The sequence below is a fragment of the Cryptotermes secundus genome, unplaced genomic scaffold (assembly GCF_002891405.2).
Source record: "Cryptotermes secundus unplaced genomic scaffold, Csec_1.0 scaffold5, whole genome shotgun sequence".
Taxonomy (NCBI): domain Eukaryota; kingdom Metazoa; phylum Arthropoda; class Insecta; order Blattodea; family Kalotermitidae; genus Cryptotermes; species Cryptotermes secundus.
This window is the reverse complement of record NW_019724742.1, coordinates 5,607,667-5,620,451: the sequence shown is the minus strand read 5'-3', so window position 1 is coordinate 5,620,451 and position 12,785 is coordinate 5,607,667. Positions and strand designations below refer to the sequence as shown.

At 38.5% G+C, this 12,785-nt stretch overlaps 2 protein-coding genes across 6 annotated transcripts in view; one reads left to right on the top strand and one right to left on the bottom strand.

The window, feature by feature from the left end:
- Positions 1-6,583, bottom strand: part of LOC111862766 — a 32,631-nt gene extending 26,048 nt beyond the window's left edge. Inside the window, exons 1-2 of one of the 4 annotated variants that reach the window (XM_023848428.2) lie at positions 6,519-6,583; positions 2,116-2,547 (exon numbers count right to left, since the gene is read on the bottom strand). In XM_023848428.2, the coding sequence (XP_023704196.1) occupies positions 2,116-2,276 (161 nt within the window). In that variant the 5' untranslated portion in view covers positions 2,277-2,547; positions 6,519-6,583. The other 3 variants (XM_023848425.1, XM_023848427.1, XM_023848429.2) reach the window with 3 other exon arrangements.
- Positions 6,584-6,719: 136 nt separating this feature from the next.
- LOC111862767 (fibroblast growth factor receptor substrate 2) lies at positions 6,720-9,589 on the top strand. 2 transcript variants are annotated; one of them, XM_023848430.2, is made up of 4 exons: positions 6,720-6,822; positions 6,984-7,154; positions 7,337-7,406; positions 7,584-9,589. In XM_023848430.2, the coding sequence occupies exons 3-4, from the start codon at positions 7,350-7,352 to the stop codon at positions 9,240-9,242; spliced, it is 1,716 nt and encodes a 571-aa protein (XP_023704198.1). In that variant the 5' UTR covers positions 6,720-6,822; positions 6,984-7,154; positions 7,337-7,349; the 3' UTR covers positions 9,243-9,589. The 2 variants fall into 2 exon arrangements, with proteins under 2 accessions (XP_023704198.1, XP_023704199.1); XM_023848431.2 differs by lacking the exon at positions 6,720-6,822 and having other exon boundaries at positions 6,858-7,154; positions 7,279-7,406.
- Positions 9,590-12,785: the final 3,196 nt, after the last annotated feature.

Sequence of the window (12,785 nt, the reverse complement as noted above, 5' to 3'; positions counted from 1 at the left end):
GGCCCATACAACCTATTAATTCCCTTAGATATTTATACCGTCATGTAATATGTGTGACTATACATGGGGTTTGAATTGGTGAATAAATTTACTGACCACAAATAATTATATAACACCATCGCTATTTCCACACTTTACAGTTCACTAGAGCACACAGTCTAGTGTTCTCAGTCTGTTACTAGACGTGGTTGCCTGTTATCAAGATCCCTAATAAGTTCAACTTGGGGCTGGTTGTCTTTCATGCCCATGTCACCTCTGTGGGATTTGAGGTGCCCTGTGGTAAAACTGGGTGACAAAGAAGTGCCTTTATGGTGCCGAGGGAGTAACCACAGTCATTCGCCCATATGAAGGCCAGCAATGAGGTAATATCAGCTTAGTGTGAGAGTATCATGACTGTGTGACTCCCTGCACGTGCCTGACAAACTAGTGGGGCCAAGATGGAAGAATGCCTGCAGAAAATGGATGTACGACATAAGGATGATGGTTCAGTGTCCAAGAGCAGTGCCTGTGAGGATAACTGAAGACTTCTGGGGGGAGGGCATATCAGAGGTACACTCTAGAGGGCCAAGCTGAGGGGTATGTACTTGCTGCAAAGAAGTTGAAAGGTGGGAATGCATGAGCCACTGTGGCTGAACCTGCAGAGTCAGAGCCATACTGTCCTAAGGAAGAAGCAGATGATAATGGCAGCGAGGTGCCAATTCTACAAGGAAGTGAAGGCTGGTTGACATCTGGAATGGAAGGGCACTGATGAATGCAGTTCTCCCTACAAGAGTCAGAGCCTAAAGCACTAGCATTGGTGACAATGGCATCATTCGCACAGGGGGTCACCTCTGATTAGGTAATGATTATACACCCGCAGGAACTAGCATCTTACCAGAAAGCGTCTTGTGGGAAGCAGCCTTAAGGAGGGAGCAAACAACTGTGAATGTATACATAGTTAAGGCAGTTATAGATAAAGGAACTGCTGCCAAAAAATCAATTTCCAATCTGAACCCATAGTTTAGTCATTATCACATGACAATGCTGTATGGACAAAATGCTGAGCTTCCCAGTGTTGAATTAGGTGGCATATACAGTACCCACTAGACTTTCAAAGGGTTGGGTGGCAATAGTGCTGTGCCCGTCTTAGGAGTTTGCATGTTGACGAAGTTGGTGGCGGCATATGAGATATAAAGCTGGCATGACCTCTAGGAGCATGATGTTCAAACCAAGTTACATGAACATTTCAAATGATTAACAATAAGGAGGGGCAGACATGATGACACTGCCTTTCTTTATAGGGATAAAAATGTTCTTGCAAGCCTCTAGGATTCTGATTTACACAGATTACAACTTGCCTTCATGTTTAAAAACTCTGCATTTTTCCCAGAGTGTATTTATGTATTTCACATGATTCTCATAATAAAAAGCAATTACTTGCCTAAATAAGATTAACCAAATGGTCTTTGTAATGGAGATGCAGTGTGGTATCAACTGAACTTTGAAATGTTATTTCGATGAACTTCATGCTTCAAAATGATAAGCTAATTAACTGACCTGGGGATGGCCTAAGTCAGCACTTCCCAACCTTTTGAACTCAGTGGACCTCCTGAGTAATCCTTCCTGTCACTATGGACCATCTTGTTACTGCATTTACCTACTTACATAATCTACAGTTAACAAATGCAGTAACTGGTTGTGATTTTACTTGCCATTTCTAATAAATTACATATGCTTGTATTCATATGGCTTAAAAATAAAGAGAGAAAGAAAGACGCTACCCCACAGAAGCTACATTCAATAGAAAACCACACAGATTACCCATGAAACAAGAATGCACCACAAGTGGTCAGCAGATAACAGTTTAGGAAACACTAGTTTATACAGCCCTTACCATACTTAAATGCCCCTCAGTGACTGTGAAACTATTTTCCTGTGAGAAAGTGGCTTTCCCTCTCCCTATATATATATATGTATATAATCCTATCCTGACTATTCAAGGAGGCATTATTTCTCTAACCTTTCTTTCTGGGGAAATGGTAAAATCTGAGTCAGATATTATACAGCCATGACATCACCTGTTTTTTTCAGCCACCTTGCACATACCAATAAATAGAACAAAACAAAGATCACTACCTTCTGTAATAAGAAGATACAGGACTATACAGAGCAGAATCACATTTCTTCTTGCAATGAAGCTTTACCCGATGTTTGCTTGACAACTTGTTTCTTGTTTTAGGATAAGACTGTGAGTTTGGTTTGCTTAGCTGGAAATCATTATCATTACTCTGTTCCATTCTGCATCATAGTTCAAACATGGCGCACAGTTACTTTAGTTTAATCACTCATTCTTTATGAATAATGGACTAACAACTCTAAAGTTATTAACAACACAATCTATATCAATAAGATTTTGAACCCTTTGATTCTTCCATTAGCTTTTTAATGGTTTCTCCTCTCTGCTTAGGTATAACTGACATCAAAGCTTTTCTCTCAAGTTCTTCTTCTGTAGGAGAGAACTTCCCATTTCGTATGGACTGCCGGAGTTTCTGCGCTGGACCAGTGTAACTAGAAAATAAGTTCACATTATTCACATTTCCAGCAACTTACAATAATACAATGTGACATTATATATGAACTCCAAACTCCTAGCAAACATGATACACTGCAATCTCACATAACAAATGAAACATGTTATTATGAATTATAATCACAATATTACAATCCAATGTCACTCACAATAATATTCTGTGTGTGAACAAGCCACATGTTTTGACTACAGTCATCCTCAGGTTCGAAATACGACACAATTTCTTTATGCGAGATGTTACACTTTCAACTTTGTGTCATAACAGAGGTTGAAAGTTAATGAGATAACAAAACTGTTAAAATAATACCATAAAATTACAAAATTTTAGTTGAAATTCGACTGTTGTACTAAAAGTGAAATCTTCAGTTAGCTTTCCTTCAGCAATCCTCTTGTGCTGCCTTACAAATTTTACTCACAGTACAGTCATTTATACTGTCACCACAATGTTCGGCTCATTCAATTAGAAGTGTCAATATGCACAAGAAGGAGACTGTCCACATAGGAACTGAAGAGACACATAATGGTATACAGCTACCAGATCATATGTGACCATAAACTGTTTCGGTCAGTCCGGCCTTTTGAAATATCAAATTACAGTACTGATCCACAAAATAAGGAAATTTCTGCCAAATTCAATTCAGTGTTTATTAAATAATGACCAGGTTCAGCATTTTCATGATGAAATAAAACAAACTGGACCTAGTAGGAGTCACATTTCTGTTACAAAACACATGGACCTCAAGAGATTAGATTCTAGAATTAGAACATATGAGGTTACATGCTCCCTTAACATGAATGCATATTAATGACAATTTGAATGCTTCCATAAAGGTACAGAAGGTATCAATTATTACAATCATGTCTGTAATGTGTATTCTGATATACTGCACAGCAATTCTATATGCTGAAAGTCAACTAACATTTTAGAAGAATATACTGCCTCCATCTTCATGATCAAAGAGTGTGCGAAGCAAGGAACCAGCATGAAGTGAGCAGAGCTCTGCTTGCTGCCTGCTTCATCCTGGTTTTTTGCTTGGCTCACTCTTTGATCCTGAAGATGGAGGCAGTATGTTCCTCCAAAACGTTGGGTGACACTTGCCAGACTACATGGTATTATATCTCAGAAGATGGAACTCTTCAATAATACTTTCGAATGATTGGATTTATTAACAGCTTGGTTACACACACTCTCTTAATTACACTTAAATACAGTGCTATCACTGATTTACACACATTTCATAATTCACTGTTGCATGCACACACACTAGTCCTCTCCTGGCAATGCAATTAAAACACAGGAAACACTTCAGATCACTCCAGATGTCTCTGCACAACAGCACACACAAAGTCTTCTAAATCACACCTGACATTCTCATAGGGTGACCTCCTGTGTTCTTCTACATTCCTGGTTCCACTTCGCTTGCGTCCACCCATAGTTCCACTACTTCTTTTTGTCTGGTTTGGCCCTCGTCTCGTAGCTTTGAATTGGACAGCACAGATCTGTTGCGATCAGCAGTACTGTTATATCACCCAAGCGGCAATGACATCATCCTGGGGCATTGGTAGGAAACATATCAGGTGACGGCCACATACTGTTGTGTGATGTCACAGTGCAGCTGTTGCATAGCAACAGGCCATCTGCAGACGAAGAAAATACTGTTCCCATACTCTTGGCGGTGTGTTGCAGATGTTGTCTGGCAAACGGGTGTACACACCACAATACTATGAACACTGGCTCTGTGCTTTATTTACACAAAGTTTCAGACAACAAAACTCACCTTCCACACACATTCTGTGCAACCTGAAATCATCACGGATGGTGGAACATGCATTCATACTCACACCTGATGTCCAAATTCTTGGCTACATAAGAGACAGTAATGTGTGTTCTCTTGAATCCAACCATTAGCTCATTCAACACTCATTCAAACATACTGAAGGATAAAAAGCAATTTCTCTTCTACTTAGATTTTATAATATATGTAACTTATATACAAAAGAGTAATACACTGTCTAAGCTTCCAATTGCCAAGGCATGCCATAAAACTGCCTGCTTAAAATGTCCGGGCTGAACTGGGGCAAAAGCAGTTGCACTTAAAAATCCACAATCTTCAAACCACACAGAAACAGATCAAGTGAAAGCCTGTTCTTCCCTCCACACATGTCACACCTGACACAATCCATTAGCAGGAGTGTTCTACTAATGAACAATGAGCAGATCTCTTCAGCTGTTGTGGTTAACGTAAGTACCCTAAGCCAATCTAACAGGCTCATGGTATGCAAAGGATTAAATTACAATCAAATTCTGGAAAGGAACAATAGTTTTTAAGTTATACAAAGATATAGCAATGAAAAAGTAAACACCATGTTAATTTATTTTTTACAATTAAGTTTATTTCAGTCCAGTGTGACATATGATGTTTCCACCACTTTAGCACTTAGTTACCCAACATGTTTCGATTCATAATGAATCATCATCAGAGGTATGCCTCTACGATCAGGAATCCACTAATACATAAAAGTTTTTAAGAGTAGAAACACTTAAAACATTTATGACTCTCACAATATAAAGTTGTTGATTTTTGTCGTATAGATGTTGACGTAATTTTTTTTGGTAATAAGAACGTTTTTGAATTGTATTACTTAGAAGTGGCGTAGTTGCAATCACTTCCCCAAGGATAATTAAAAATGTTCCACTGTATTTTATATAAAAAATTCAATTTGTTTCACCACAGCAGCCTTCTTTACATTAAAATTATGTTTATGAGTGTGTGTACAAACTTATTTTAAGATAAGAATTTTATTCGTGAACCAATGTGGGTTGGTTTTATCTTCCTTAGTAGAGGAATTATCACCTATCCCTTGGTGGTGTGTTCTTGTTATTAACGGTGTGGTTTGTAGGCATGCTGTACTGCTTGTGCTGTATTAATAGCAAACATGATCTGTTAATAAGGTCCCACTTATTTCTAGCTAGTAAAAAACCGCTATAAGCACTGTACAATGCATATTTTCACTAATTCATGACATATTGATTAATATTATCAGGTAACTTGTCTGACGGTAATAAAATATCCTCTTCCAAACCAAAGCTACAAAATCACAATACATGCTCAAAAAAGAGCCATGTAAAGACTTATTTCTCTTACTTCCCCTCTCACAGGTAAATAGACCTGTTTACTTGTTCAATCCTTCCACAAATTTGTGTGTAAACTTCCTGTTCAGGAGCCATGAAAGCGTAGTCGGTATGGGAACTGGCTATGGGCTGGACCAATTAAGGGCCTGAGTTCGAGTGCCGGTAGGGTCAAGAATTTTCTTTTCCACGTCGTCCAGACTGGCTCTGGGGTCCACCGACCTCCTATCCAATGGGTACCGGGAGCTCTTTCACGTAGGGTAAAGCGGCCGGGGAGTGAAGGTGACCACTCACATCCAACTAATGCCGAGGTCAAGAAAATGTGGATCTATACATCCACTATCCCATACGCCTTCATGGCGTAGTGCTTAATTAAGTACAGGAACTTTACTTTAACTACGTTCTGTTCACTTCACTCCGAACAGCATGTGGCCCAACACTGGTAGACCTTGCTGAACCATCATCCAAAGCATTTACAGCTACACAGATACCACACTTAAAACAGATTACGAAACTTGTTACACGATTGTAAATGATATTATTCCACAAACATTTGCTTTCACGAAAAAGGTTATGTTTGCAAAATTTCTCCAAGAGAATAACGAATTACATAAGTTTAATTTCACATACTGGAAAATTATTCCATAGATTGCTCCGACAGCAAGAACACCTAATGCGAAGTAATTCCGACTTCTATATGTAACAGTACCCCTAGCACGTCTCGGTTTTCGAACGTTATCCTCCATTCCTCCTCGGTTTCAGCTCCTTTCCGCTTGACCATTCCGTCACAGCCTTCATTACCGTTCATTAGCTCATTACCTTCACCACCGCTATCTCAGAAAATACAGACGATTCTCTTACAACCCATGGCAAGGTTGTCGTGCCTGCTTCCTCGTGGAAGATCGAGAGCGTTATTGAACGATCCGTGTTATTCAATTACACTATAACGGGGTGTACGTTACTGGCTCTTTAAAAAAATGTCGATAACAATAATAAAATATGTGAGCTTGTTTGCTGGCTAATATTCCATGTACAAGGACAGAAATGTAATGGAGAGTTCATAATAACATAAGTCCCACCCCAATATCGTAGCATTGAGACGGCCAGCATTTTCCTGGGAAAGGTTATTATTTCATCTATGATACTTATTATGTGCTATGTTGAGGACTTTGATCAGTTATATTGGTGACACTGCTGTTTGGCATAATCGTCATAATGGTCATAATAGCACAAACTAACCATTCGGTGTTAATTATTGCAGTTTGATTGTTCATCTTCTTATAGTTTACAGCTGTTCGACAGATGACACTCGGGAGATACGATTGGTGTCTTATAATTGACTACCATCTTTGTCAAGCTTGTTGCTGCTGCTGCTGATGTTTCTGCGTCATTTAATATACGCCAGGAGTAATTTCATGCAATAAATATGGATTTGGATCGGATACACATACCTTGGTGTGTGTAAATTAAAAAATTTGTTTTATTTTAGGTGTTTTTTATAAATATAAGGTATTTTAAATGGGAAACAGTGAACTTTGTGGCCGTCCAAACAATTGCATCAATGCAATTCCATTTACAGGTAATTTACAGTGGTAACAGAATTTGAAAAGTTTCATTTTCATTGTTGTTCTGTGTAGAGAGTGCAGAACGATGGGCTGTACTTGCAGCAAGACGGATATTAATGATCGCCACCCGAACATCTTTCAGGTAAGAGTGACAAATGTTTTGCTTAAGATAAGAAGTTTATATTACTATAAACCAGTGGTTCTCAACCGTTGCGAGACCGTGGCCCGGTAAATTCTTTTTTCTATAATACGAGGGCCCGGCGGTTGAGAAACACTGCATAAACTGTTATCTTCTAATTAATATTGTCTTATTAAATAGGTGATGAATGTGGATGAACTAGGCAATTGGTTAAGCCATGGGCAATTGGAGATAACTGAATCTGACCTAGTCCTATACCAGAAAAAGAAAGATCCAGTTAAATGGCCACTACGATGTCTGAGACGATATGGATTTGATGCAGATTTGTTTAGTTTTGAGTGTGGTCGGCGTTGCCCAACAGGACCTGGTATTTATGCTTTCCGCTGTCAGCGAGCTGAATTGTTGTTCAACTTGCTGCAGAGTCATATCCAAGTAAGAAACAGTGCTAGTGAAGATGCTGTCTCTCAGGAATTCCAAGTTCCTTCAGCCCCAGGTCCAGCTGTATCATCTCGACTAAGTATTAGTGGAGATACCACATATTTGGAGCTCTCAACTTTAAGGTCAGGCAGTAGAGTTAATGCTCCGAATAGTATCCGCTTTGCATCCCAAAATGGGGGAGGATCAACAAGATTAGGCAGTGTTGGGAGCAGTAGCAATGGCCCCATTAGTCCTCAGGGTACTGCATCTCCATCACCACCACCTGCAATCATTCCTTCTTTCCCAGGTCTGTCTGTAACTAGCAACAACAATCCTAATTTATATTATGCCAATGAAGAATTATTTATGGCATCAGCAGCTACTGCTGCTGCTACTACTACTACTACTATTACTACTACTACTACTAGTAGTAGTAGTAGTAGTAGTACTACAACCACCACCACCACTGTTACTACAACCACAACTACAGTAGCACCAGCAGAGCCATTTGAAAGCAGTGTTCAACAGCAGCAGCAGCCCCAGAGAACAGTCAGGGAACCTCATTTCAATGGTGAGTCAATTCCTTGTACAGTGCCACCCCCTGTTACAACTGATGGGAACAAGTCTACATGTCGGCAAAGTGTGGGGAGTGCTGATGGAATTACAACAAATATCAGTGTTGAAACCATGTCTTGTACCCAGACATACTTGACACCATCTTACATCAATGTAGATCTCAGTGCAGGAGTAGAACCAGTATCTCCAACATGTAGTATCAATGGAGAATCAACTTATGCTTGTCATAATCTGACAAATGATTCCCAACAGTGTCATCTTTACATGAATGTCATCCCTGGACCAGAAAATGGTGTATCAGCAACTCCTGATAAACCGTCCACCACCATCTGGCCTAAACCAGCACTGCCTTGTTCTGGCATGCAGCAGCAAGAATGGGAATTAGAAGAATCACGCCACTGTTATGCCAATTTAGAACCAGGTGAAATTGAAGTGGCTAGAAGTCACATTCCAAAGAGACTGTCAGGAACAGAGAGAGTGCCCCCTCTGCCACTGCTTTCTTCCACAGTTCAGTCACCACAGAACCCACTAACCCCTCCTCCTGGAGTGGTCCGGACGTTGAATTATGTTGAGTTGAATCTAGAACAAAATAGAACAGACTCAATGGCAGGTAATGCAAATTCCCCTGTTGGGTCTGTTCCTCCCACCTCTCTATCTCTTCCACCAGACTCTCCAAGACGAGGTACAGAAGGGTATGCAACGATAGACTTTAACAGAACTGCGGCACTCTCTCATTCAGTAAATCCAAATGTTGACAATGACAGTGAGGGCTCTCGAAAGACCAGGCACAATTCAACTATCAACGACCATATTGCTCCCTCCACAAGGCTCAGCTCATCAGACTAAATATAGGGTATGCTTATTTTGCAATGAAGACTCTTTAGTTTCTCTGTTTGCAATTTTGTGAACTTTGTTAGACTCATTTTCAGAATACACATCGAACTCTTCATAATGTACCGTAGACATTATGCATGTACCCTTAATTGTAAACAATCAAAGTAGAGGGGAAAGATTACAGTACTGTGCAATAATTGCTGGTCTGTTTGAAGAGACACAAACCAATTTTTAAAAACAATTATATTAGAGATATTTGTACATAGTAATTATTACATGTTGAACTGTGTGCCTGAATATATATTTTGTGTGATTAGGTATATACACATAGTAGAATTAAATAAAAGATATATTGCATACTTGTTTGTTTTCATTAAATTCTTTGAGTCCCTTATTATACCTTTCATATATACTTGAGTAATCCATGATACATATGTAATGGCCGTCTTGTAGTGCACTCAATTTCACATGTCGCTTCTTACTACATGTTTCGCCAACATAGTGCCATCTTCAGGTTCGTTATTTACGCTAAGGTATTACATTGTTTGCCATCTTGTGTCTTTCATAAAATTATTTAGAAAGTACATTATTCGTCAGCTATAACAAAATTTGTATATACTAAAACTTTTTAAGATCATTCATCTATATGTCTTAATTCAAACTTGCGTATAGTATATACAAATTTTATTATAGTTGACGAATAATGTACTTTCTAAATAATTTTATGAAAGACACAAGATGGAAAACAATAACGAACCTGAAGATGGCACTATGTTGCCGAAACATGTAGTAAAAAGCGACATATGAAATTGAGTAAACTACAAGACGGCCATTACATACGTATCATGGATGAAAATCAGTGCAACAGGACGCTAAAATACAACATTATGAATACTTGAGTAAAATAAGAAAAAGGTAAACCTATCCCTGTAACAGGCCATGGAGGCCCATAGGGTTGTGAGACATCAAGGCCCCCACATTTTCTAGACAGTTGGCTCACAGATGACAGCGAGGTTGTCGGCCTTACACACTGGCCACCCTTTACACTCAGGAAGATTCCTGGTGCTGATTTCTGTTAGAGGTTGAGTCAACCTCAGGGCCATAGTGTGGCTAGAAAGATTAGGTCAATTAAAAATTCCAGTGACCTCATTGGGAATCAAAACTGCGACCTTCTGGCCTGTAGCATAATGCCTCATTCATATATACTTGAGAGGAGACAAAATGTAATCTTTCAGGTTTTTATGATTGTGTTCATAGTGTAGTCTTCTGGGCTGTGACACAGTACAGTCTTGTAGGTGTATACCAATATTTGAGAAAAATATTGCCATGTATAGGGTGGTACACGTGATGAAAATAACAGGTGCTAGATCAGATGACTGGATTTATTAGCAATTCAATTGCATGTTCTCTTAATTACAATTAATACAGCGCTATCGCTTACTCACTCACTCTCCAGTTCACCGTTGCACACGCACTAGGATTCTCAGTTTCCACTAGTTGTTTCATAGCAGTGGATCTCAACACAGAAATTAGCACTTTAAACCACTATTAAGTCTTGCCATTTTGTCTTTAATTACTCTGGAATCTCTGAACTAAAAATTCTTCTGGACTCACTCCTCCAACTTACAACTGACTCGTAACTGCCCTTGAACTAACTCTGTCAAGTCGAAGTCACATTGTGACTGACAGTCAGTCAATCAGTAAGTCTTGGTGTCGAGCCCCATCTGGGGCCCATGACCAGATATTTATTATTGTTTGACAGTTACGGTTTTGTTTTTGTGGGGCGCCCTCTCTGACGAGAGGATGGGTCTGTCATTTGTATATGCTGCTGGTCCTTGCCAGCACAGTCTTTCTCAGGTCTGAGTCCCTAGGGAATCGCGACCATATTTTACTCTCTCAGATTTGAGACTTTCCTTTTTGTCGCCTCCTACAACTCACAGGGTCACTGTGGATCATCTCTATTGTTGATGATGTCACCACTTAAGTGGAAGTGTGTTTACTGAGCCATTGCTTAGAAATGGGTTGCATAATCCCATTGTTCCACTGCTGCTCGATGCGGATGACATAGACAACACAGCCTCATTTATTGTGTGTTGGACTGTGTTTACAGAGCTGTTGCCTGGCAATGTGTTGATCAAATCCATTACATAATGTTGCTTCCATCTTCAGAGTGGTGATGAGGCAACATGTTTCTGTATAAAATTGTGTCCATCTACAAGACCACACAGTGCCACAGCCCAGAAGACTGCAATCTGAAGAAGAAAGATTGCATTCAACAAAGGTAATTTATTTCATTCAAATGTTCACTGTTTCCTATTTTTTATTTATTTTTATTTACATTTATACAATCCGTTGATCCTTATGGTACAGCTGACCAGTGGATATGGATTTTGTCACAAGCTAATAGATTAAAATATGGAAAATACAAAAACTTACATACTTTTGTCATTAAGACAGTTAAAAGATTTATATTAATGTACAATGCATAAAATGATCAAAATTATAAAACAATAATTGATAGAAAATACTTGATAGAAAATACGTAGGTAATGATATAAAATTAACATATCAGGGGTACAATTACCAATTTTAATTACATACATGGTTAAAATATTCCTCTAAGGAATAAAAAGAATTTGAAAGAAAAAATCTTTTTAGCCTCAGTTTAAATAGTTTCACATCATTACTCATACTCTTGATTCTGGATGGCAGGTGGTTATAAGCCTTAATACCAAAGTAATATGGTCCTTTCTGAAAGATTGTTAGGCGTGATGTGGGAAGGTGCAAATTTGTGGTATGTCTAGTATTAAGATTGTGGGTCTCATAGTTTGAACTGTAAAGGTCTCTATTATTTACAACAAACAGAATTATAGAGTATATATACTGTGAGTACATGGGTAATATTTTTAGGTTTTTGAATAGTTCCCTACATGAGTCTCTAGTTCTTACATTCATAATAGTTCTAATGATCCGCTTTTGCATTCTGAAAACATTTATACTAGTTGCTGAGCTACCCCAGAAAATTATCCCATATTCCATGATAGTATGCACATAGGCAAAGTAGATCATCCTTAGGGTTTCCTGTGACATGAGACCTCTTACAGTTCTAATTGCATAGCAAGCTGCACTCATTTTAATTACTAATTTATCAATATGAGACTTCCATGATAATGTTTCATCAATATAAATACCTAGAAACTTAATATTTGGCACATTAGTGATATTCTTATTTTGATGATATATGCTTATGTCTGTTACCAAACTATTTTTAGTCCTGAACAGGAGATGGTGGGTTTTATTAAAATTTAAGGATAGCAGGTTAGCTTCAAACCATTTGTTTATGGCTAAGAATTGTTTATTCATATTAATTTCCAAATTATGAGGGCTCGAATCGGATATTATGATACTAGTATCGTCAGCGAATAAAATAATCTTCGCATTATTTGTTATTACTTTGGGTAAGTCATTAATATACAATAAGAAAAATAAAGGACCTAATATAGAGCCTTGTGGGACACCATATTTGATGATCTCCCAATCAGAAAAGGTGGTATT

What these genes read in the sequence shown, in the direction of transcription:
- LOC111862767 (XM_023848430.2), top strand. Translation starts at nt 7,350, where the DNA reads ATGGGCTGTACTTGCAGCAAGACGGATATTAATGATCGCCACCCGAAC. An exon ending in GCCACCCGAACATCTTTCAG is followed by an intron (nt 7,407 to 7,583) that starts GTAAGAGTGACA and finishes CTTATTAAATAG; the next exon opens with GTGATGAATGTGGATGAACT.